The sequence below is a fragment of the Piliocolobus tephrosceles genome, chromosome 9 (genome assembly GCF_002776525.5).
Source record: "Piliocolobus tephrosceles isolate RC106 chromosome 9, ASM277652v3, whole genome shotgun sequence".
NCBI lineage: Eukaryota > Metazoa > Chordata > Mammalia > Primates > Cercopithecidae > Piliocolobus > Piliocolobus tephrosceles.
In genome coordinates, this window is record NC_045442.1 from 35,939,695 (window position 1) to 35,965,921 (window position 26,227).

Genomic DNA, 26,227 nt, shown 5'->3' on the forward strand with positions numbered 1-26,227 from the left:
TCCATGCTGTGGATGCAGCCAGTTGTAAAGCACAATCCCTTCACGACTTCGCTTCCCAGTGGTACCTGCAATTGAAAGTTATGTCCCCTGCCTACTCTCAGGGGCACCTCAAGGGGACAAGGCCCACTAGCATCCCCTTCTCTGAGGCTGCTACCCAAGGATGGAAACTCATGTTTCTCCCATCTCTGTAATCCATGCCTGCAAGCACAGGCTTCAAGTCACTGCTGTTATGGTCAAGATTTCACCAACATTTGGCATTTTCATTTTCCAAAAACAAAATGTATTGACTCTGCTTTTCCAAACTACACTCGTGCCTCTGACACTCTTCTCTGAAGAATAATCTAAAATTATTCTCTGGTGTAAAAGAAAAAAAAGATCACTATTCTAAGCCACCCAGGACAGAGCTGTTTGTCCTCTAAAGGTGGCCAGGATGACAGGAGCCAGTGTGTCCAGCATGCCAAGCACCATGCCCCATGCCTCCCGTGGACTCTCTCATTTCTCTCACAGCACCCACACCAGATACACATCACCATCAGGTGCACTTTCCAGAGGAGGAAAGCACAGTGAGCCTGGGGGCAGCACCCCTGTGCCAACAGGCTCCAGCACCACTCCAACAGATGGTAAAGGGGCCAAGCATGGAGCTGGGCCACAGCAGGCAGCGCCAGGCACCACCCTCTACCTCTGCGGGGACTCTGCTCCTGCTTCGGGGGAACAGTGCTTACCTCGAGTTGTTGCGAGCAATAAATGAGATACCGCACGCAAAGCCCTTACCAGTACCCAGCACCCAGCCACCCGCCACCCACCTGCCCCAGTTCAGGGCATGGTGTGTACTTCCCATCTCATGTCCAATCCTCTTTCCTGCCGCTCTCGGCCTCCCTGAAGGCTCACCCTTTCTGGCTTTCTCAGAGGGATTAGTTAAAATCTTTCCATTCTAAAGTCTGCATTGCTTGTCATTTACCAAGTTCTAGTTCCAACCCCAACCCCCAGTGCTGGGCCCTCACAATTTGGTCACAAGACTAGGCCTCAAGTCAATCCGACAAGCATGTGCTGAGTCCCTCCTGCGTGCAAGGCACAGCTTTCCTCCTCTTGGCCCCCAGCTCACACCCAGACCAGGCTGCAGCCCCCACACCCCTGCCACCAGGGTGCCCCAAAGGCCCGCCCCTCAGCCTGGTCCTGCAGGAATTGCCCAGGCCTGCAAAACTCCAGCAGTGCCAGGGAGATCTGGTCTTCCAGTCTCAGGGAAAATGCCAACACAAAGACAGGACAAAAACAAGAAGCTTGAGGCCTTTTTATTGACAATTCTCCATAGACACAGAGATCCTTTTAGTTCCTCTCCAGTGTAAAGAAAGCACGGGGTACTGAACTCTCCTAACAGGACACAGAGGCGATACGATACCAAAGCATGCCAGGCTCCCCAGGGCTCTGGCACCTCCACCGGCCTGGGCAGGTCCCTGGCTGTAGAGTCCCCGCTAAACTGCTTCGCCTGGGCCTAGGATGGGTCCGTTGTCTCCCCAACCTGCCTCTCTGCACCCCTCCTCCCTGAGTGTAGAAACCTCTCAGCCCCCTCATGGGTCCTGGGTCCCAGGCAGTCCATGACTCCAGGGAAGAGTTCTAAGTAGGAGACCCCCTCCCAATTCCTCCTCATCCCATTCCTTGTGCGCTACATGTTCCCAGGAACCATGCAATAAATAAATAAATACTTTAGAAAGGCAAAGCAGCTCCAGGGAAGGGAAGGGATGCCTGAGCCAGCTCATGGCTAAGGGAGAGATACTGAGCCCGTAAGAGTCCAGCAGTGAATATGAAATTGTTGGAAAGAAAATGGAGACCCCCAAGGGGCCTTATCCCATAACTGAGATTGTCCTCCAGGGAACAGCCCCGGGATCCAGGACCCAGCCCAGAGAGATCCTACACTTCCCAGGCCCCCGGGGGTCAAGGGCTTCAGGACCTCTGCTCCACTCACCTGGCCTCCCACTCCATGGGACAAGAGGCAGGGAAAGGAAGCTGGAGCGCTGGGCCAGTGGAGGACTGCCCCAGACTCTGGGCAGAGGGTGCAGAAGTTGTGATCCAAGTGCCCTGCAGCTGCTCCAGCGCAGCTGGGGACACTAGGGCATTGTGTGGGCTGAGTCTGTGAATTGAGGCGTCTTCGAGGGGAGGCTGAGGTCTGTCCAGCTGTTGGGGCCTCCCCATGCTTTCCTCCACTTAATGCTGAAGGACTCAGCCAACCCCTCCTATACACATTCTCCTCTGGGGGAATCTGGGAGCTTCAACCCTGTTCCTAGAAGCACCCCGGTCTTGTCAGGCCTGGCCACACCCTCTGATGGGGGAAATGAGGAGATCCTGGTGCCTGGAAGGACATTCAATCAGCGGAGATGGGGTGTGGCACTCCCAAGCCCTTCTGCAGGCTCTCTGAGGCTGAGGGCCTGGCCAGTACCCTACAGGAGAAAAACCTCTTTTCCCAACCTCAGGTCTGGAATTCCCAGGCATAGCCACACTGACGCTGGTCATCAGACCCCGGTCAGACCTGGCCTAGTTCACTGCTGCCCTCTGGTGGCTACTGCCTGCCCAGCTCTGAGTCCACTCATTCAGTCCCAGGCAGAGCAGGGCAAACATGCCAGGCCCTCCAGGGGCTCCTCTCCCCAAGGGATTGAGAGCAGCCACTGCCAGCCACCCTCAGGGGTGGAGAACAGCTCCAGAATCCAGCTGGAGAGAGCGAGGAAGGAAGGGGAAGCCTACCTAGCATTCAGGCCACATTTGCCCAGCACACACCACAGGGGGCCAGGGGTGGGGAGAGTGGGGGGCCTACTTCTGGCCCCAAGGATGGGTGCCTGGTTGGACCCTGGCCTCTCTTCTCACTTGCTCAAGGTCTGGTTACACGAGGCACACACAAACACAGTCTCCCTCTGGGCTTCAGGGGCTGAAAAGGAGGAAGAACTTGGTGAGACATTTCCTTGTGCCCTTTGGTTCATGGCCCCAACTACTAGAACCACCCTCCCAAATGCCCCACACAGACCCCCGGCCCAGCCCGCAGCCTCCCTGCCCAGCTTGCTAGCCTGCCCGCAGAGACTCTTCTTTCCATGGGAACTAGGGATCCCGGGCGTGATGATGCCAACAGCAGGCTGCTCCTGTGCTATGAATTAGACATCATTGTGGCACGAACAGAACACCTTTAAAAATGTCTTTTTAAATAAAATATCAAATACAAAAATTAGCCAGGCGTGGTGGTGCATGCCTGTAATCCCAGCTACTCAAGAGGCTGAAGCACAAGAATCGTTTGAACCCAGGAGGCACAGGTTGCAGCGAGCCGAGATGGTGCCACTGCACTCCAGGCTGGGCGACAGAGCGAGACTCTGTCTCAAAAAAATAAGACTAAAATAAGTAAAACGTTACAGTGAAACTTCCCAAAATGTTTTAACAGTGGTTATCTCTGGGTGGTAAGATTACAGGGTTATTTTTCTCTTCCTTCTTCTTCTGCTTAATAATTTCCAAATTTTCTAGTTAGTAAGCATGTGTTACTTGCATTGGAAGAAAAAAGAACTTGGGTTGGGCGCGGTGGCTCACACCTGTAATCCCAGCACTTTGGGAGGCCAAGGTGGGCAGATCACCTGAGGTCAGGAGTTCAAGACCAGTCTGGCCAACATGGAGAAACCCCATCTCTACTAGAAATACAAAATTAGCCGGGCATGGTGGTACATGCCTGTCATCCCAGCTACTCGGGAAGCTGAGGCAGGAGAATCGCTTGAACCCAGGGGGCAGAGGTTGTGGTGAGCCAAGGTCGTACCACTGCACTGCAGCCTGGGCAACAAGAGCGAAACTCCATCTCAAAAAAAAAGGAACTTGGTTTAACGTTGTATTACAAAACGGTACATGAAACGTGACCACATTTTTCAGGAATATGCACGCGCTTTTATTCTACATGCAAGCTAATGAGCAGCAGGGTCCATGTCCGATTGTTCTCTCGGGAAGAAATCAGGAATATTTTTCTTCCTTTTGCTTATCTGTGTTGTTTTATTTACAACACGTATGTACAGCTTTTATAAAAGGAAAAAAGGGATTTTTAACTTTTGTTCAAAGTGCCAAGGAAATAAGAAAAAGATTAAAAGTGCAGCTGGGATTGACTCCAGAAGGCAGGAGCAGTGCTGGGAGCCACGGGGATGTTGCCAGTGCTCTTGTTTTTCAACTTTAGGGTAGCAGCCACAGGTATTCATCTTGTTATTACCCTTCATCATTCACAGGTACATCATATCTATTCTTCGGCATGTACCAAATGTTTCAGGATTTTGCTAAAGGGGATGGAGGAAACGTTCCCACAGGCCTAATCCCAAGTTCCCTTGACCTCTGACACCCTCGCCCCCTTGCCACGATGTGGCATCCCCTTGACGGGATACCAACCAAGCCCTCCCACCACCTGCACCACTCACCTGTGGCCCCCATGGAGGACCTGGGCACCTTGAAGGAGCAGCATCGAGAGCAGAAGCTGTTTCCACAGTTACTGCAGCTCCGCTGCAGAGAAGAGCCAAGGTCAGATGTGTCCCCCACCCTCAGGCACCTGGAGTTCTCAGCGCCTCCCTCCTTTACACCAGTTGATCCCACCCAAGGAAACTGGGACTGGGGGGGTACCCAAGTGGAGCAGGAAAGAGAGCAAATGGAATGCCCCCTGGGGAGGCTGGTGAAAGGTGGCACAGGAGCAGGGGAGGGCACACTCACTCCAGAAAGCCACTGCCAGGCCCAATGTGACCCGAGCCAGACTTCCTCAATGACTCCCCTCAACTCCTCCCCACCTGACAGTACCAAGGACACTGTCCCCAACAAATGCAACCTCACACTCACCCTCTTCTTCAGCACTGAGAAGGTGGCCGAGCAGCCCGTGCAGTTCCCTGAGAAACAGAGGCAGCAGCTCAGTCCCCGCCCATCCCAGGACTCTCACGCTCACCTGCTCCTAGCACTTCTAAATGGGAAACTCAGGACACCTGCCCAGCCTCCTTGGTTGGACACAGCGAGCCAGGGAGCAAGGCCAGATTCAGAGCCAGAAAGAAGGACTCAAACTAAGAAGACTGATAGCCCCTGAGAACTGATGTCTCCAGCCATACATAGGTACCAGTCCCTGAACCCTTCCAGAGCTGAGTGACCCCACCTACAGGTTCAACAGAACTCAAAGAGCACCCAGCAGAATCCACTCCTGGAAAGCCAGCTAAGCTGGCAGGGACCTGACCACAGGCATCCCCAGATAACATCTGCCTAACACGACCCTTTCCAGAGCAACGCCTTACAAATACTCCACCCACACGCTAAAGACAGACACTCCTCCTAAAAACCCAAACTCCTGCTTTCTGTCCCCTGAAGACTGTAGGAGAGAAGCTGAGAGCCAGGCACATTCCGAGAAGACATGAAGGGTAGAATGCTCAATTGTGGTAGGCAGTGAGTGGCATGGGGGGATGCAGAGCAAGGAGAGGTCCTGCCTAAACCACCAGAGATGCCAGGATGGCCAAGTGCCCGGCAACAGTGGAGGGGCAACGGCAGCTTGGAAAATGGCTAGAAGACAACAATAGGGTGTAAAGGAAGAGGAAAGATAGGGAAGGAGGAGGTTTCTGGGATGTGGGGCCCATAGTCCTGCTGTGACCCAGCTGGACCACCTGTCTGGGCAGGTACAGAGCACCATGCCTCACTTTCACACAAAGGCCCCAAAGCTTTATTGACAGCTACATGTGGTCCCTTCCTCTGTCCAGCCAAAATCACCTGAAGTTCTTGCTAAAAGAGACTCCCTAGGTTCAGGGAAAGGAAGACCTGAGCTAGAGCCAGGGGAAATCTGAGGCCAAAGCGCTTCAGGTAAATGCCCACTCTGTCAATCAGCCAGGGAAAGAGAAGAACAAGTCTGCTGCTGGTGCCAAACCAGGAAACCGGCTGCTCCAAGGTTCTGTCCCTACACTAAGAATTTGGGGAAGCCAGCCTGCCCCAGACTCTCCTTAACAAGGGACGCAGGTGAATGGGACAGGCAAAAGGAGCTACTCAAAGACTGACACTGGCCTGTGCCCAAGGGCTCCTCTGAACTGAATGGGATGCCAGGGCCAAGCAGCCTAGGACAGCCAAGTGGGCTGGTGAGACAGCTGTGAACCCACACACAGGCCAGAGCCAGGGAGGGCTCTCACCCATCCCTACTCACCATGTGATGATGCCACCGAGGCCATGAGAGCAGGGGCACTAAGGCCCAGTGGGACCTGCCAGGGCAACAGTCATGGAGCCTCCAGGACAAAGGAGGGCCCTCCCCACCAAGACCTCTCCCACACGGAGGCCACAGAGAAGCTCCTGCACAGTCTGCCCTCATTCTCCCCATGCATCCCCTCATGCACGGGCAGGGGTAAACAGAATGGCCCCCGTTACAGTCCCCCAACATTCACATGTGGAATCCTAACACTCAAAGCAGGGCCCCTGGGAGGTGACTGGGTCATGAGGGTGGAGCCCTCGTGAATGGGATTAGTGCACTTATAAAAGAGGCCCCAGGGAACTGCTGTGACCCTCCCACTTTCTCATGAGGACACAGTGAGAAGGTGCTGTCTATGATGACGGAAATGGACCTCACCAGAACCTGATCCTGCTGACACCATGATCTTGGACTTCCAGCCTCCAGAACTGAGAGAGATTTCCACTACTTAAAAGCCACCCGGCTTAGTGTATTTCATTATAGCAGCTGAAATGGAGAAAGATAGCCCCCAAAGCAGCTCCCCTCGCCCTGCTCTCAGGACCCAGACCCATGAGCAGAGGCTGCAGGAGCTGCTACACCTGCCCTCATGGCAAAGAGCTTGAGAACATTTCAGAAAAGGGAAAGAAGTGAGTGGTCTTGAAGGATGAGGAGCTAAGAGGGGTTTAGGAAAAGAAGCACTTTCTGCCTTTGCCATCCTTGAGGGAAACTGAAAAGGCCTCTGCCCATGCTGGCAGAGATTATCCAAATCAAAAATCAAATACAAAAGCGGGACAGGCATAAAACAAGGGACTCCACACATGAGGGCAAAGGGAAAATGGAGAGGGAGGATGAAGAGGTACAAAGAACACAAGAGCCAAATTAGACGATCTGAATTTGAGTCACAGCTCTACCATTTCCAGGCTGAAGTCTTTGGGCAAAGCACTGTTTTTACCTCAGGTTACTCATCTGTAAAATGGGAACAACTAAGTACCTTTACTTAGAAGTTGCAGAAATAGATAAATTATTTGCTGGACCAGAGTAATACTTCTTGTGTGTAGTGCTACTGGGGACTGCTGGAACCTGGCTGCTCTGAGCCCTTAAGAACTGTCTGCTCCTGTCACACCTACAGTAAGGATGAAATGAGATCACACATGTGCAAGTATGGAGGGTAAACAGATCAATGAACATACAGAATGCCCTACAGAAGTCAGCCAGCAGCATAAATAAAAGGGGCCAGGTGTGGTGGCTCATACTTGTAATCCTAACGCTTTGGAAGACCAAGGTACGAGGATCACTTGAACCCAGGAGTTCGAGACCAGTCTGAGGAATAAAGTAAGACCCTGTCTCTAGAAAAAAAAAAAATCAAAAATTAGCCAGGCATGGTGCTGCATGCCTGCAGTCCCAGCTACTCGGGAGGCTGAGCTGTGAGGATCACTTGAGCCCAGGAAGTCGAGGCTGCAGTGAGCTGTCATCATGCCACTGCACTCCAGCCTGGAAGACACAGTGAGACCTTGTCTCAAAAAAAAAGAAAGAGATCTTGAATAACTGGGGGACATTCACACAGCAGAAGGAAAGAGCCTGCCCAGGACATCTAATCCTGAGAAAACAACTGCCCTGGTTGCTGTGGGGGTAGGAGGGCAGGACCCTGGGGGCCCTGAGTTAAATTCCTCAAGATAAACTCCATAGGCTTCTTCCAGGGCACAGACCCTAGAACTCACTCGACACCAGAACCCACAGTACTGCCCCCCTCCCCTGCTCCCATCTGACAGCAGGCAGGAGGGCCCTTCCTCAGGAGCAAGCAGCTCCCAGGTCAACCTAGCTACTCTAGGCTTCCTCCACAATTGTCATGTGGCTCAGCTCCCAACGCTGCTCATCTAAGCCAGGTCTCCAAGCTGTGCTAACCGTCAAGTCCACCCTTCTCCAAAGCTGCCTTCCTTGACTGCTCTCCCCAACCCTCAGTAAAATAAGGACTGACTGGGAAGAGGTGAACTCAGGGCTCTTATCACGTCTAGAGAAACAATGTTTGCTTCAACTTGCTTCCAGCTGGATCAGAAAGACGAAGACAGGATCCTAGGAACCCATGGGATGGGCCAGGGCCTCCCACATTAACCGCACCCACTACTCACTATGAACCAACCAGCACTGCGCCCTTCATAAGTACTACTGTCTCATTTGACATGAGACCTGTAACAACCCTATGAGGTCAGAATGATGATCCCCTTTTACAGAAGGGGAAACTGAGGCACAGGGTGTGAAATAATTTGCTCAAGGACACCTGGCTGAGCTGGGATTTGCAGTAAGCGGTGAAACTCCACTCTGTTCCTCGCCATCATGTTACACTGCCTTCTGAAGTTGTGTCAGGATTACGGTTCTCTGCAGTCCTGGGATGGCACTTCCCAAACTGAGTTCCTTGTCTTCCCACAAGTGAATGTCCAATCAGTACAGAGGGACTAGAAGGAACCCACCCACTCCCTCAACAGTCCTGCCGGGCATCTGCTAGCGCCCCAGGGTCCCGTGGACACACCTTCACTCCTTGCTCTTGTCACAAGTCAGTACCCACAGTTCTGAGACTCTGCCCCGGTGGCTGGGTGTTCCCCCCGCCAAGTCCCAGCAGTTCCCCCCTACTCCCCAGCCAGCCCAGCCCTGTGCCCTGGCCGAACCGAAGTTGTTGGTAGGGTAGCGCTTGCGGAGCCGCTCCGTGAGCCGAGACACCTTGCTGCGCAGCACCTCATTCTTACTCAGGAACCCGTTGTCCTGCAGGGCCAGCTCATCCTCTGCTGGGCACGGGACACCCTCATCATCCTCCTGTGGGAAGAGCTCCTTCCAGTCCTGCCCACCTCTTGCAAGGCTGCGGGACCCGTGTGCAGAGGCATCCGGCACAGCAGCCCCCACAAAGTGTGGCAGCAGCCAGTTCAGCTACCTCCCCAGCCCAGCCCCTGCCCACCCACCAAGCCTTCCACTTACCAGCACCACCAAGTGGGTCTCCTGCCTCCCAAGGTGCGGGGAAGAAGAGAGAAAACAGAGAGAAAAAGATAGCAAGAAGAAAGAAGCTGCCTGGAGGGGGCCCCCAAGCAGAGAGAAGCATGGAAGCACTGCTCTGAGCTCTGTGCACTTCCCAAATGGTTACAATGACAGACGCCCTCGCCAAAAGAGGATCCCAGCATGGAACAGCCTTGGAAAAAGCTGGGTACTACTGTTTCTCAAATTGGGTGATATTAATTTAGTAGGTCTTTCTTTGAGTAGAACAAAAAAGGAAAGAAAATATCCCTTAAAATGTATTTTCAGGAAACTTTTGTTTCACTTAAGTTTTACATATTTTATAGACCTAAGTGTGAACTGGGTCAAGATGCAAAATGTGTTCCTTACTATAGGTCATGAACAAAAATGCTTGAAAACCCCTGCTCTACAAATTCCCTCCACCAAGATGCACGGTCTATAATCAATCAAAGTTTTGGAGCAATCTTTTGGCCATCAGAAAGTCAAATGCCTGCGTGGCCTGGGCTGATGTATGATTGAGGTGAATTGGGGTAAATCACAGGCCTAGTGGAAATCCACGAGGTGTTTTTCTTATATCTCAATTTCCCACTTTACAAAGAGAAATAAATAAAGAGAAATTATATCCCACTCTAAGAAAAACAAACGCAAATGTGACAAATGGCAACTGCCACTTGATCTCAGCGACAAGATACAGCAGGGGTGTTGAAGACCACCTGTAGCCACATGTGACCTGTGTAAAGGGGACAGCAGCTCCTTAGCAACACCTACTGCTGCATACTCAGGGCTACCAGAGAAACTGGAAACCTGCAGTTCTAACAAAAATCTCTCCATATTTAAACATTGGCTCAAAAAATTATTTTGAAACTGTGCATGCCAAATAAAACACCTTCTGCAAACTACCAGTCTGAATCACCATCCTAAAATCAAGAAGGCTGTTTAACTTCCCCGACCTAGCAGTTGGCCATGCAACTACTTTCTCCAACCTCCCCTCCCTGCCCGGCAAAGGGACATCTTATGGAACTCACTCTGCAGAAGAGCGGAGACCCAGGGCAGCAGCCTCCTCAAAAGCTGCCTTTCCTATATCAAAGGCACCAAGCCCACGGTCTCCAGCAAAGGCCAGAAATCATCCGGCTCCCCCAGTAGGGCATTACCCGGAGACTTCCAGAGCCATTCTTGCCCTGGGCACCCAGGACAGCTGGCTCAACAAGAAACAGGAGCGGGAGGGGTTCAGTGGCACCCTTTCAACCAGTTCTAGCTCACAGCAAGTTTTAGCTTCTCACTTGGACATTGAAAAACAAAAACAAAAAACAGCTCCAGGACCACCCAATTTTTGGCCTGCTCAATAGAGGATGCTGGGGAAGGGCCACCCACCTCAATTGCATCTTTAAACTCCTCATCTGGCTCAGCCTCCTCAGCCTCCTCCACGCTGCCCGGTGTGAGGTCCTGGGAAGAGAGACTCTATGACAGAAGGAGAAGGATGGCAGCGTTCCTCCCTAAGGCAGAGGACCACCTCCCCAAGCCAGCATCCAGGCTACCCAAAACACCAGGAAATGGCACAACAGCAAGAAAGAAGGAAATCACAGGAAGGAGCAACCTCTAGCCTGGCAGGGTGGGGGAGATGGAAGCACGAGCACGGCTGGCCCTACAGTGGCCGCATCACACAGTGGTTGAGGGCACGAGCTCTAGAACCACAGGGCTGGGGTCTTAGACACCAGCCTGGTGTGGTGGCTCACGCCTGTAATCCCAGCACTTTGGGAGGCCGAGACAGGCACACCACTTGAGCCCAGGAGTTTGAGACCAGCCTGGGCAACGTAGCGAAATCTCATCTCTACTAAAAATACAAAAAAATTAGCTGGGCATGATGGCACATGCCTGCATCCCAGCTACCCAAGAGGCTGAGGCGGGAGGACTGCCTGAGCCCAGGAGGTGGAGGTTGTAGTGAGCCGTGATTGCCCCACTGCACTCTAGCCTGGGTGACAGAAGGAGACCCTATCTCAAAAAAAATTGAAACAAAAAAAAAAAGAAAGAAAAGGAGAAGGAAAGAACCTGCACTCCATGACGTGACTGTCTATCTATAAAGCACTTGGAGCAGCATCTGACACAGGGCAAGCACTCAATGAAGCACAGAGTAGCTGTTTTTATTGCAATTATTATTATTAAACACTTCAGGGGAGATAAGGCCTGGGAAACAGCAGGAACTACGACAGAGGCCAGCCCAGGAGCCATAAACAAGCTGATAACAGGGGGGCCCACAAGCTGCCACAGCAGGCTCTGCCCTGACAGTGGCACTTACCTCCGTGGGTGTGAGGGCAGGCGTGCTGTCCATCGGACCACCCTTCCCCTCAACATCTGGTGGTGGAGGGCTCTCAAAGGCATGCTCTTCCTGCTTCGGGTTCATCCTCTGCTGCACAGATGCCCTGTACTCAGACACAACTACCCAGGAATGGAGAACAGGGCAGGAGGCAAAAATGAGACACCATGAGTGGCACTTTGGGGGTACCCACTTCTGCAGCTGACTGGCCTCTCTTCCCTCTGCTACAGGAAAGAGTCGCCCTCCTAACTCTGAGCAAGTCATCTAACCTGAGCCTCTTAAACAAAACTTAGATACCACCACCTTCCCCAGATGGCTACAGAGATTAAATGTAGTAAATGGTCAATAAATCATGGCTTCTGTAATTAATTACTCTACCACAGGGAGGAAAACAAATACAGCAATCACCCAAACATATGTACAGACTCAGGCCTCTGTGACTCAGTGCCTCTCCAGACTGCTTCAGCGCTTTAGAAGCCAGACAACAGACGGGTACTCTGGGATCACACAGACATGTGGTGGCAACTCCAGGTGGCTGCACCCCAGGGGATGGGAGGCAGCTTTGGGAAAACATCCTTCCCTCATCTTCCAGAAGCCATATCATATAAGCAATGATTCATCTGCCTTGGGAAGGGAGGGAAGGGAGATGGGAGCCCAACGGTAGCACCCTCCCCTGGTGAGATTCCAGCTTCATCTAACATCTCAGAGACACAGAGCCCATGAGAGAGGACCCCAGTGTGGTGCTGCCCCTTGTGGAAGCACAGCAAACTGACGATTAGCTATAGAGACAGAACTGGGGAGCCTAGCCTAGCCATCAGAGCCAGCCTGGGCCCCGTCCCTGTCAGGCCCTCCAGGGCTCACCTCGGAAGAACTCCACATTCCCCAGAAAGAGCGTGCTGTTTAAAAGGGTGAGGACCCAGCAGAGTGGCAGCAAATACAGCATGCAGACCGTGCCCAGAAGAGCCCCATAGAACCTGGATGACAGGGAAGAACCACAAGATCAGAAATTCGTAACAGCAGAAGGAGACGGGTTTGGAGCAAACCCACAGCGGGGTCCAGGTGAGACACAGCTCTGGGCACATTAATAAACTGACAAGACCCGCTCGTCAAACCAGTGGAAAATGGCGATGAAGACAGAGAACTACAAGTCACCGGTGCAAACATCTAATGCTGGTGAGGCCGAGGTGGTGTCAGCTGCGGGCACATGAACTGGTTCAACCACGATCACTCCTCAAGGTCTAGACTCTGAAGTCTAGAGTAAGACAGACTGGGATTGAATCCAGCTCTGCCACTTCTCATTCTGAGAAGTCTCTTGGTTCTCTGGGCACGGCTCCCTTCCCGTGTAAGATGGGGACTGAACAGCGCCTGCCTAATGGAGTTACTATAAGAGTCAGATAACACAGACGACGTGTTGAGCAGTGCCTGGCACCAGGTGAAGACAACAAACATTAGTTATCACTATTATTCACATTAAAGAGCCTCAAAAACACCCATTCTGTTTGATATGGTAGTTTCATCCTTGAATTTATTCTAAGAAAAATTTTCTAACAGATTAAAGCTAAATCCATAAAAATGTTTACCATGGGGTTAGTAAAGAGAAATTGACTAAATCTGTAATAGAATGGTTCTATAAATTATATTTGCCATCTATATTAATCTGGTATTATAAATAATTCCAAAGGCTATATAGTAACAAAGAAAATCATCTTTAATACAACGATAAGTGGAAAACAAAAGAAAAATCAAACATACACTATGAAATTATACATCCATAAAGTAGATGCATATGACAAATTCTAGCAAGCAAAACAAACGTGAGATTGGGCTGCAAAGTGGATTACACGGTGAGTTATTTTTCTATTATTAAAATATTTTTACCACACATAAAAGAAAGCATCTAAACAAAAGCCTACATTAGAGCCCACAAGCATATGTGCAGATACACACACAAGAGCCCAGGAGGCGAGCTCTTCCCCTGAGGTAGGAGGGGGCAGAGGTCCTCTCAAGGCAGCTGGCTTTGCCCGGGCTCAAGCTGCAAATTCCTACAGGGTAGTGGTGGGAGAGGAGGGGTCACTCACTGTGAGGACACGACAGGGTTCTCCCAGTGCAGCACACGGTAGGCAGCTTCACAGGTGCAGCACAGGCGGCTCAGGAAGGCCTCCAGCTGTATCAAGCTACAGACACAGAGGCTTTGGTGAGTGGGCAGGACAGAAGCCCTATGAAGTGGAGCCTGGGGCCTTGCAGGTACAGTTGGCTAGGGATGGTCAATCTCTCTAAACACACTCACCATATGCTTAAAGAGAGAGGGGTTGAGACAGCATGGGAGAAACGGGCCTGGCTAAGCCACCCCAGCTACATTTCAGTCCCCTTTTTGGAGCCTCTTGCTGAGGTGGAAACAGTATAAACATTCCTTCTTTGGTCTCTTCCTAGCTGTTGACGTCAGGCAGGCTACTGAACTTCTCCAGGGCTGTAGCTTCTGTATCTATAAAATGAGGATCAGAGGACCCACCTCACAGGTACACAGCAGCTGTCAGAAAAAATGGCATGATATTCTCCACCTAGGATGTGAAACAGACTCACTCGGGGAGTTCTGGCTGTTGTTTTTTTAAACATGGATGAACCACAGAAGCCATGAGCACAATCTGAACCTAGATCTGGGTTTCCGAAGGCAAACCAGGGAACTTGGAGACAAGCTGATTTCAGGGAAATCAAGGAAGTGTAAGATGAATTTGACCATCCTGTTGTACCATAAAGTAAGGAAGCACTCAAAATTGACAGGGACCAATGCAAACAAGAGCCAACTCAAAAGAGCTCCTACTGGCCAAATTTTGGACAATTTGATATCAAAATAAATAATGACAGTAATAGATTCTCATCAATAAAATATAAAATAAAAAACTCATCAAATAAAATAAAAATCTATGAGTTCACACTGATAATAAATAAGAAGGAAGAGCTTTCTTATAGTAGAAAGCCAGTTAAAAAAAAATGCAAATAGAATAATTAGAAGATCATCTTTGCAACCATCACAGTAATAAACTGATTAAGGCAAGACCCATCAATGGATTTTTAAAGCAGTCGGTAAATGTTTGATGAGGAACAAGATAATTACATAGTCTCAAAGTATCTCCCCTCAAATTACTACCAAAGAAGAGTAAAATGGTAATTTACAGTATGGATGCCTTAACCAAGTGATCAAAGTCAGTATTTCCTGACATCGTGTGCCTTCTGATACAGATGCACTGAACATGACACATCACAAGGAACCAAACGATCCAAAAATTAGGGAGATTCTACAAAATAATAAGCTTGCACTATTCAAAAATGTCATGTCACAAGAAACAAGGACCGAGGAACTGCTCCACATTAAAGAAGACTAAAGAAACATAAAAAAAAATTAAACATGATGTATAATCCTGAATTGGATCCCAGATCAGGGAAACTGACACAAAGAACTTTATTAGGCCACCTGCACTGGCGCACACTTGTAGTCCCAGAACTTTGGGAGGCTGAGGCAGGAGGATTGCTTGAGCCCAGGAATTCAAAGCCAGACTGGGCAAGACAGTGAGACCCCATCTCTACATAAAAATTTTTTTAATTAGCAGGGCATGGTGCATGTGCCTGTGGTCCCAGCTACTCAGGAGGCTGAGGTAGGAGGATCACTTGAGTCCAGGAGGTCAAGGCTGCAGTAAGCCATGATCATGCCACTGCATTCCAGCACGGACGACAGAGCAAAACCCCATCTCAAAAAGTAAAAAAAAAAAAAAGAAAAAAAGAAAACGAAAAGAAAAGAAGAAAAAGAACTTTATTAATAAAACTGGTAAAAATCTGATTACAAATTATACATTAGTTATCAATGTTAAGTTTCCTAATTTTTTTTTTTTTTTTTTTGAGATGGAGTCTTGCTCTATCGCCCAGACTGGAGTGCAGTGGCCAGATCTCAGCTCACTGCAAGCTCTGCCTCCCAGGTTTACGCCATTCTCCTGCCTCAGCCTCCCGAGTAGCTGGGACTACAGGCACCCGCCACCACGCCCAGCTAGTTTTTTGTATTTTTTAGTAGAGACGGGGTTTCACCGTGTTAGCCAGGATGGTCTTGATCTCCTGACCTCGTGATCCGCCCATCTCGGCCTCCCAAAGTGCTGGGATTACAGGCTTGAGCCACTGCGCCCGGCCAAGTTTCCTAATTTTGATTACAGTTCTGTGGATATATAAGAGAATGTCCTTGTTCTTAGGAAATAAATGCTGAAGTATTTGGGGTAAACAGTTATACGTTTGCAACTTACTTTCAAATGGTTTAGGAAAAAGAAAAGAATATGTATATGTAGAGAGACAGACGAAGCCAACATACCAAAATGTTAACAATTGTTCTATCTGGGTAAAGGGCATAAGGCTGTTCTTTGTATTATTCTTGCACTTCTTTAAGTTTAAAACTATTTCAGGCTGGGTGCGGTGGCTCATGCCTGCAATCCCAGCACTTTGGGAGGCCGCAGGCAGATCACCTGAGGCTGAAGCTCAAGACCAGGCTGGCCAACATGATGAAACTTCATCTCTATGAAAAATACAAAACTTAGCTGGACGTGGAAGCTGTAATCCCAGCTACTCTGGAGGCTGAGGCATGAGAATCGCTTGAACACAGGAGGCCGAGGCTGCAGTGAGCCAAGATGTGCATTCCAGCCTGGGTGACATAACAAGACTCTGTCTCAAAAAAACGGCTAGGCGCGGTGGCTCATGCCTGTAACCCCAGCACTTTGGGAGGCCGAGGCGGGCGGATCACGAGGCCAGGAGATCAAGACCATCCTGACTAACACGGTGAAACCCCGTCTCTACTAAAAATACAAAAAATTATCCAAGCATGGTAGTGGACGCCTGTAGTCCCAGCGACTCAGGAGGCTGAGGCAGGAGAATGGTGTGAACCCGGGAGACAGAGCTTGCAGTGAGCCGAGATTGTGCCACTACACTCCAGCCTGGGCGACACAGCAAGATTCTGTCTCAAAAAAAAAATATATATATATATATATATATATATATGTATGTGTATATATGTATGTATATATATATGTATGTGTATATATATATGTATGTATATATGTACACACACACACACATATATAAAAAACTATTTCAAAGTAAGAAAGTCTTTTTTAAAAAAACTACATATCCAGGCCCCACTCCAGAAAACTGACTCAGAATTTCTGGGGTGAGGTCCAGATATCTATTTGTTTATAACTTCTTTTGCCCCTACTGTATCTCAAGAGAATGCAGAGATCCCACTCCAGGGAAGGGAAGTGTAAATGCCCACTGCTACTGAAGTTGTTAGATGAGTATTTTTCAAGTCTTAAAATGCTTCCTCAGCAGTACCAGCTCTGTTGTTTAGGAAGCTTCTCCACAGTATAGTGGTAACTAGTATCTACTCAACACTTCCCCGGTACCAGACACCTGTTCAATCTTCACAACCACCTTGTGAGTAAGCCCTGTTATCATTCCATTTTAACAGATGAGAAACCTGAGACACAGAGAGGCTAAGCAACTTGCCCAATGTTACACAGCAAGTAAATGGGAGAGCTGGGATTTGAACCCAGGCAGTGGCTTATACATGCACATGCTTAATCAAGACCCTAAACTGTCTCTCCAGCAGAAAGAACAGGAGCTGTGAAAACAGCCAGATCTAGATTCTCATCCCAGCTTGGCCACTTTCTAGCTAAGTCAGTCAGCCTTTTTCTTTACCCATAAATGGAAGATGTTAATATTAGCTACCTCTCAGAACTGTTAAAAAGGTTAAATGAAATAACAGCTGTGGTTTGCCTAATATAATGTCTGGCACACAAAGCTAGCACTTAGTGTCATGGCTGCTGTTACTGTTCCCCCACCTCCCTGGCCTCTCTTCCATACTCACAAGCTCTTCACCTCAGCCACGGCCTCGGGACGAGACAGGCGAACTCTCTGCAGGTCCTCCTGCCTCACGCTATGATACTTCCTCCGCATCAGCTCGGACTCAGGCAGCCGTGCCCGGCAAACCTCCTGAAGGTAGCCCAGCAGGGCGGGCACTGAAATCATCAGGGCACCTACTGAGTACCATGCACCTATAGAATCAAAAACACTGCAGGTAACACAGGTAAGCAAAGACCAGGAGTCGGCCCACCCAGACGCCCACTGCTTGTTCCTCACCTCCTCCAGGGCTCTGCCAGTCAGGCCTTCCCTGATGGCCCTGTATGACACAGTGTCACACCCCTACTCTCCAGTCCCCTTAACCCAGCTTCACTCCTCATAGACCTTATCACCGCACGACACATTACAGGCATGTCTGTTGTCTCCTCTACTAAGTAAGCTCTTGAGGGCTGGGACTTTGTCCCTTTGGTCACTGCTGTGGCTCCATCCTCACTTTTAATACATTTTAAGATGCTGCTGGCACACAGCAGGAGGCTCACGCTGGAGTGTGACTGCCAGGTGCTCCTGATGCCTGACACTCGGACCTCTGGGCCACTAAGGAAGACTGGAAGGTCTTTCGTTCAGCTTTTAGGACACTGCAGACACCTGCGCCTTGAGAAACGGCGAGGTCGAGATAAAATTCAGAGGAGGAACTTCTTTGGAACTTCTTTTGTTGGGGTGTAACATAGCACCCCAACAGCAAGCTAACAGAGCAGTGGGCACATAATAAATGCTTATTAAACATGTCACAGGAACTGATTTACTCTGGGAGCATATATAGAAAAAAATCAAACATCAAAATCAAAAACCAAAAAAACATATAGAAAAAGTCAAACATCCTACGAAGTTTTGAACAGGTAAAGATGAGTTCAACTAAGAAACAGAAAATGAGATCTTGTATGAACTGGATTTATTTTCAACCTACTCAACCCCTATCTCCAGAGGAAACAAAGAAGACACCTGAGAAATACAAGGTAAATATAAGAACAAAAACATGAATAATGGCCCAGCTCCTCCAAACATTCTGTCCCAGACTCTTTATTCTCACCCTGAGGGGTCTTTTTATGTGGCCATCTGTCAGTGCCAACCACCGACAGGGTAGGGTCACAGTACATACAGTAGTAAGAGGTTCATAGGAGACATTACTCAGGACCCCAACAGACACCCATGTGTCCACACTTCTATCTCAAAGGCTTTATGCCACTCCTCACTGCTGATGACTGCCCAGCAGCTCCTGCTAGGCTCACTAGCTGAACCAGAGAAAAGCAACAGATACGGCAAAAATCCCTTATCGGTTCCCCTTCCCAGTACCTTCACCCATGCCATGTCCCCAGATGACCCTTGAATCCGCTTGAGAACCAAAATGGGAAAAGGTGAATGCATCCTCAGCAGGAAGTCAAGAAGGAAACAACAATAATACTGAGAGCAGCTACAATGCACTGGCTGCCTCTTCCATGCCAGGAACTGTGCTAAGTATTATGCCTAGACTGCCGCATTCCTCACAAATACTCTAGGAGGAAAGCATCATTTTTATCCTCCCTCTAGAGATAAGGAAAATTAGGCCTTAACAGGGAAGTCCAATAATTTGCCCAAGGTCACAGCAGGCAGCTCAGCCTGGATTGTCCCTCTAGAGCCTGTTTCTGACTCCAAGCAGACACAGAGGAACACTAACTCCAGGACAACAAGAGCAGCTCCCACACACAGGGTGGGGCTGCATCCAGGTGTTCCTTCCCCACATTCATTCACAAAAACCACTGGCCCCTGAAGGCAGTTCTTACCCTCATTCAAAGTGAGGAACAAGATGTTGAGGCCCAGGCAGGTCAGCAAGGAACACAAAGGCATCTGCCACCTACAACACAGAGAGTCCTGATCACTACACAGAGCCACTCCTCCAGCTGGGGAGGGGAGACCGGGCGGCACAGATGGGACATCAAACCAGAGAGGAGGCCTGGAACACAGAAGGTCAAGGAGAAACGAAAAGGGGGCCTCTCACTTGGACTGGTGCCCAGGAGAGGCGGTAAGATGTCACACATTAGCACCTGGGATGAGGAAACTGTTAGGTCTGTAGTGCTTTCTCCCAAAAGGAAGAAGAATTTATAAAATATCAGTTTAGAAGGCCGGGCGCGGTGGCTCACGCCTGTAATCCCAGCACTTTGGGAGGCCAAGGTGGGTGGATCACGAGGTCAGGAGATCGAGACCATCCTGGCTAACACCGTGAAACCCCGTCTCTACTAAAAATACAAAAAAATTAGCCGGGTGTGGTGGTGGGCACCTGTAGTCCCAGCTACTCGGGAGGCGGAGCTTGCAGTGAGCCGAAATCACGCCACTGCACTCCAGCCTGGGCGACAGAGCGAGACTCCGTCTCAAAAAAAAAAAAAAAAAATCAGTTAAGAAACCCAGTTAATACCATTTAAGCTGTGTTTTGTAAGGCTGTATTCTCCTTAAGAGGTGACACTGACAAACATTTTTAATATTTTCCTCTATTCTTTTTTATAATTTCTTAAGAATATATAATCACTGCACAAGATTCAACTAATACAGAAATCAAGAAAGAATAAATTGTGGACTTCTTTGGCCCCGTCTGTGCCTTTATCTTCTTATGTCCGTGTTTTTGAAACTTTGAGTTTATCTGAGAGTTTATTTTGAATACCTATTAATTCAAAAGGAGAAACAGTAGTAAATATTTTAATATATTAAAAATCAAGATGAAAGTAGGGTGCAGCATTCACTTAGCAATCACACCTTAAGTGAGCTGGAACAGACAGAAGCAAACACAGATATAGTCGCTGCCACCACCACCACCACCACCAAATGGCAACGTAGAATCCCCTAAAGAGGGAAGGAAGACCAGAGACTCAGGTTGCTGAGAACAAGCAAATGCTGCTGGCTCCATCCCCGATAAAGGACATTTAGTAGTGAAAGAGAAGCACAGATGCAACAATGAAGCGACGACACCCAAATTCTAAAGGCAGTGACAATATGTAAGGTGAGTCATTAGGAGAGAGACAAATATCAGAAAAATAAACAGGTAAATTGCTGGCAAACAAAGCATTGAATGTATTTTCTTTTGAGACGGAGTCTCGCTCTGTTGCCCAGACTGGAGTGCAGTGGCGCCATCTTGGCTCACTACAACCTCTGCCTCCTGGGTTCAAGATTCTCCTGTCTCAGCTTCCCTAGTAGCTGGGATTACAGGCACACACTACCACGCCTGGCCGGTTTCTGTGTTTTCAGTAGGGACGGAATGTTTCACTATGTCGGCCAAGTTGGTCTCAAACTCTCAAACTCCTGACCTCAGGTGATCTGCCCATCTTGGCCTCCCAAAGTGCTGGGAATTAAAGGCGTAAGCTACCGTGCTGGGGCTAAATATATTTTCTTGTGCTCTAATGGGAGTATTTCAGAGTTACTGAATGAGGTTAACTAATTTATGCAGGGCTTTCACTTTTTTATTATAAGTTCTGGGATACATGTGCAGAACGTGGGGGTTTGTTACATAGGTATACATGTGCCATGGTGGTTTGCTGCACCCATCGACCCGTCATCTACATTAGGTATTTCTCCTAATGCTATCCCTCCCCTAGCCCCCCACCCACCAACAGGCCCCAGTATGTGATGTTCCCCTCCCTGTGCCCATGTGTTCTCGTTGTTCAACTCCCACTTACAAGTGAGAACATGTGGTGTTTGGTTTTCTCTCCCTGTGTTAGTTTGCTGAGAATGATGGTTTCCAGCTCCACCCATGTCCCTGCAAAGGACATGAGCTCTTCCTTTTTCATGGCTGCATAGTATTCCATGGTGTATATGTGCCACATTTTCTTTATCCAGTCTATCACTGATGGACATTTAGGTTGGTTCCAAGTCTTTGCTATTGTGAATAATGCTGCAATAAACATATATGTGCATGTGTCTTTATAGTAGAATGATGCATAATCCTTTGGATATATACCCAGTAATGGGATTGCTGGGTCAAATGGTATTTCTGCTTCTAGATCCTTGAGGAATCGCCACACTGTCTTCCACAATGGTTGAACTAATTTACACTGCCACCAACAGTGTAAAGGGGCTTTTACTTTTTAATAAAATCTATGAGTAAGGGAATGAAATGACATCTCTGTCTTTCTCCTGAAATTCAACACACTCCACCTGTACCACCCTAATTAGGCCTCAGAACCTCTAGTGGCAGCTACCAGGGTAAAAGTGAAATAAAAGCCAATCCCATTTTGGAAATAAAAACATCACACTACCACTCAAGTCACTTTCATTTTAAAGCCTCTTCCCTTCTATAAAATGTCTTTACTGACACTTTGGTCCCAGGAGACCCAAGCAGTAGAGTAGCTGATCCCAGAAGAGAGTCTGTTAACAATTTACTGCAGCTCTAGGCTTCAGACCTAATAGCCAGAGCCCAAGATTAGGTCCCTCTTCAAAGTCAAATCCTCTTTACTAAGAAAAGAACAATCAAAAGCACAAACTAACGTGACAGCCACTTTCATGGACCAATGCTCCCTCTCCCAGCAGCACAGAAACCGTAGGCTCCTGGGGGCTTTTAGGTCCAATGCTCCTCCTGCATCCAGCTTTTAACCAATCCTACCACATCCTCCAATTTCCATAAAATGGAAAAACCCTAACACATTAGTATGCTAAGAAGCACTACAGACTAGTAGAGGAAAAGGAGGAGGGCAGGGCAGGATATACTTAACTTTCGTACTTTGCCACAAAGGGCAATACACACACATACAAAGAATGTGCCAGGGGACACAGCCTCTCTCCTAAAGAAGACCAAACTTCACATCATGCTGAGATTATAAAAGGAGAAAACAGCCTCCCCTCATACTGTCTCACTACCCCTTGTGCCAAGAGCACAGTGATCTTACAGTAGAGAACACAGCTCTGGAACACTGACTAGCTCATCTCTAAAGATACTGACATAAATTAGATGAACAAGAAAAATGTAGGGCCTTGGCCAGAGAACTAGTAACAAACCATCCACTATTTCCAGCCTGAGGCGTTGATAAATACGCAATGGCATCCTCAGAGGTTAACCTAACTTCACTTACCCTGCTTCCTACCAGTCTCTCTCAGGTATTTTATAGGGTTGAGGGTCTTTATGAGAATCTGATGAAAACTAGAAGCTTTTCCCTAGAAATATACACATGTGCAGACACACAATTTTACATGCAGTTTCAAGGGATTCACTGATCCCTAAAATTCACCCATAGGCACCAAGTTAAAAACCTCTGCTCTTTAGGACAATCAGGTTTTTGTGTGACTCCTGATGCAATGCAATATCAGGGACACAACATTTACCTCTGGGGAAAAAAAAAAACTTTTCTAACTTGAATCAAATCCAACCTTTAAATCTAACTTCTAGTCTGCACCACGAGGAAGAAACCAGACAAATCTCGGCAGCAAATTCTCCAGGAAAGTAAGTTCAGTCTCAGTCTCTTCAGCAAGTCAACGTCATGAGAGACGATTAGACTGAAAAAAGACTTAAAAGACATAATAACTACAAACAACGCACAGTCCTGGACTGAAATGTGATTTAGCCAAAATAGATGGTGCAACTGAGGAAATGGAATATGAACTGAGTATAGGATGATACCAAGGAGTTATTAATTTTGTTAGGTATGATATTACTTTGATCTTAAAAGAAACGTCCTTAATTAAATTATTTAGAGATAAAAACTGACATATTTAGGGAGTAGAATGCCATATAAGTAATTTAAAATAATGTTAACGGCTGGGTGCAGTGGCTCACACCTATAATCCCAGCACTTTGGGAGGCTGAAGTGAGTGGATCACGAGGTCAGGAGATCGAGACCATCCTGGCTAACACGTGAAACCCCGTCTCTACTAAAAAACAAAAAATTAGCTGGGCGTGGTGGCGGGTGCCTGTAGTACCAGCTACTTGGGAGGCTGAGGTAGGAGAATGGTGTGAACCTGGGAGGCGGAGCTTGCAGTGAGCCGAGATCGCGCCACTGCACTTCAGTCTGGGCAACAGAGCGAGACTCCGTCTCAAAAAAATAATAATAATAATAATAATTTTAACATAATAAAACGAGTCAAAAGAAAAAAAAGAAAATTATAGAGAATGAAAAAGCAGGATAGGAGGGAAAAAATTAAAATCCATAATCTCAATAAATTAGTAAAAATGGGCTGGGCGCAGTGGCTCACACTTGTAATCCCAGCACTTTGGGAGGCTGAGGCAGGAGGATCGCTTGAGCCCAACAGTTCAAGACCAGCCTGGGCAACACAGCGAGACCCTCTCTACAATTTTTTTTTTTTTTTTTTAATTAGCCAAGCACGGTGGCTGAGGTATGAGGATCGCTTGAGTCTAAGAGGTTGAGGCTACAGTGAGCCATGATCACACTACTGCATTCCAGCCTGGACAACACAGCAAGATCCTGTCTCAAAAAAAAATAGTGAAAATGGTATCTGCTTATTCATAGATTTTTGTATTTCTTAAACTTTTGTTCAAAATTATATCCTAATTTTTAAATATTAATTAAGCCAATATTGGGAGCAAAGGAAAAAATTAAGCCTGCTCTAAGCTGCAGAAGGCGTGATGTTCAAGGCTGTCCAACAGTCCAGAGGAAGGAGCTTATTCAGTCACAAAGAAGAATCCTGCTGAAAGGCAGGATCATTCCCAGTATCTGCCTTTCCTGGGCTGGGTCTGAGACACAGGGTAGGCCTAGATAAACCCAGAGACCGAAAACACCTCCTAGAACTGCTCCTCATTAGGGCAGAAAGGACAGCCCAGGCACTGCCTAAACAGCCGGTGTTAGTTACTACAGAGCAGGAAGGCAGAAGGCACAGGAGACACGAGCAACTCCACAAAGTCTGTACCTGAGCAAGTATCGAACACCATCACCTGCATCCTTCAAGGGTTCCAGGTAGATCTCCAGCCTCTTGTAGGAGAGAACCAAGTTGAAAAGGTCAAACGCTGGGGACTTGGTAGGAAAAGGTGGAGACTCCAGGGGAGCCTCGGACATCACGCTGGGGCTCAGCTCCGGCCCACTCCCCTCACGTTCTGATGTCTGCATCCTGTAACCATAATAATTACCAACATTTGCACTGCACATCTGGTCCCCAACACACTTCTACCTACTGCTTCAGGTGGTGCCACAGTAAACCTGTGAGCAAGGCAAAGTGAATTATTCAGACCTAAAATCCTGTTCTTTGGACTCTCCGTCCAATGCTCTTTTCCCCACAGATCCATCAAAACTAAAAATCATAAAAACCAAGCATAAATGATCGCCGTAGCGAGGAAGCCCATGGGCTGAAATGAAATGATGTCCCGGAACATTTTTCTCCCACTCTTTACCTGGTTAATTCCTACTCATCCGTCAGGTAAGCTTAAACATCACTCCCTTACTCTGGCAAGTCTCTGCCAACACCTCCAACTCTGGACTGGGAGACCCTCCCCAATGCTCCCAAAGGATCACGTACTCACCCTAACAGAGCACTTATCACATCACATCGCTTCTTGGCCTTGTGGCTAAGATCAAGTGCAGCGCACTTACTACGTCAAAGTAAAACTCCCTGCTCTTAACTGGCCGCCATTCACGACTGTTTCTGTACACAGCGGGTGCTTAACAAATGCCTGCTGAATGAGTGAATGAAATACCGTGCTCCAGGACTCCTGCCCCATCCTCTAACCCTTCAGTTCCCAATAACTTCCTGGGCCATCTCCGCCCAGGGCAGTCGGCATCACAACGCCCCATTCCCTTCTGCCCTCTCTGATGAGGAAACCCAGGAGCCTTTACGGTCTTTCCCAGTTCAAAGTCCTACCCTGAACGCTAAGCAGCAAACGAGGGGGCGGAACCTCCGCGAAGAGCGACATAAACCAGTCCCAGGCAATTAGCCGAGACCTGATGGGATGGTGAGGGGATGGGACAAAGGGGCCAACGGGAGCCGAAATCACCGCAGGCCGAGCCAGGGCGAAAAGGCACAGAGCGGCGCCACGTAGAAGCCCAGGAAGGGGTGAGGTAGGTCGACGCCCGCGCTGGCCTTGGCCAAGACCTCTGCAGCCAGGGGGGCCTGACGGAGTCCGTGCGGCAGGACAGGGAAGGCCACGCCCAAGTTCGCGGGGCCAGCAGGTGGCGGCCCCTGCTGCGCCCAAGCGCCCAACTACACACAGCCTGCGGAGACACGGGGACGCGGGGTGGGGGGGGCCGGCACCTCACTTACCCGGCCGCTGGCTCCGTAAGAGAGACGGCAGGTTCGGTCAGGAGCAGGGGGAGAGCCACTGGGCCCCGGAGCGTTTCCTCAGGCCCGCCCAGGCCGAACGCCGCTCCTCCTACCAGGGCCGTTCGGAAGTTGCAGGTCCGAAAATCTCCTCCGCCTACGCCGCCGTCGCCACCGCCGCCGCTTCCGGGATGCGAATCGTTCTGCGGCTGCGTCCTCATGACGTCATGCCGCTCCGGCTTTAGCTCCGCCCACTCCAGCACAGGTGAGCCCCCACCCCCCAACCCCCCTTGCCAGCAGTGCGCCTGCGCGCCTTTCCCCGCGCGTTGCAGGCTGGAGTTATCGTTGTCCTTGGCTGGCCGCGTTTCACAAAGACCTGAGGACCCTTGGGAGCACGTGCTTGGCGACCGTGCACCTCGTTGCCCTGCCTCGCCGCAGGGAGCAGTTGGCGAGAGGCTTAACTGAAGAATTTACATCTTCATCCTCTTTCCTTCAAACTTTGGAACTGAACTGGGCACTATGTGTGAGCCCAGGAAAGACGGAAACCGTATCCTATATGAGATGCTCAGCAGAGCATGCAGTTGTTTCCTGAGTAGCTAGTGTGTACAAGGTCCTGTGCAGGCTTCTCCCAGCTCAGTTCA

At 49.0% G+C, this 26,227-nt stretch overlaps 1 protein-coding gene across 7 annotated transcripts; it reads right to left on the bottom strand.

The window, feature by feature from the left end:
• Positions 1-1,262: 1,262 nt before the first annotated feature.
• Positions 1,263-25,794, bottom strand: ZFYVE27 (zinc finger FYVE-type containing 27). 7 transcript variants are annotated; one of them, XM_023206352.3, is made up of 12 exons: positions 25,590-25,793; positions 24,246-24,443; positions 19,187-19,257; positions 17,377-17,563; positions 13,562-13,657; positions 12,345-12,457; positions 11,466-11,605; positions 10,544-10,630; positions 8,836-8,980; positions 4,828-4,874; positions 4,419-4,500; positions 1,263-2,914 (listed from the first exon to the last, which is right to left on the bottom strand). In XM_023206352.3, exons 2-12 carry the CDS (start codon positions 24,440-24,442, stop codon positions 2,850-2,852), a joined length of 1,230 nt encoding a protein of 409 aa, XP_023062120.1. In that variant the 5' UTR covers position 24,443; positions 25,590-25,793; the 3' UTR covers positions 1,263-2,849. The 7 variants fall into 7 exon arrangements, 4 of the variants coding, with proteins under 4 accessions (XP_023062120.1, XP_023062123.1, XP_023062121.1 ...); XM_023206353.3 differs by having other exon boundaries at positions 1,269-2,914; positions 10,544-10,615; XM_023206354.3 differs by lacking the exon at positions 1,263-2,914 and adding an exon at positions 3,986-4,280.
• Between the last annotated feature and the right edge of the window lie 433 nt (positions 25,795-26,227).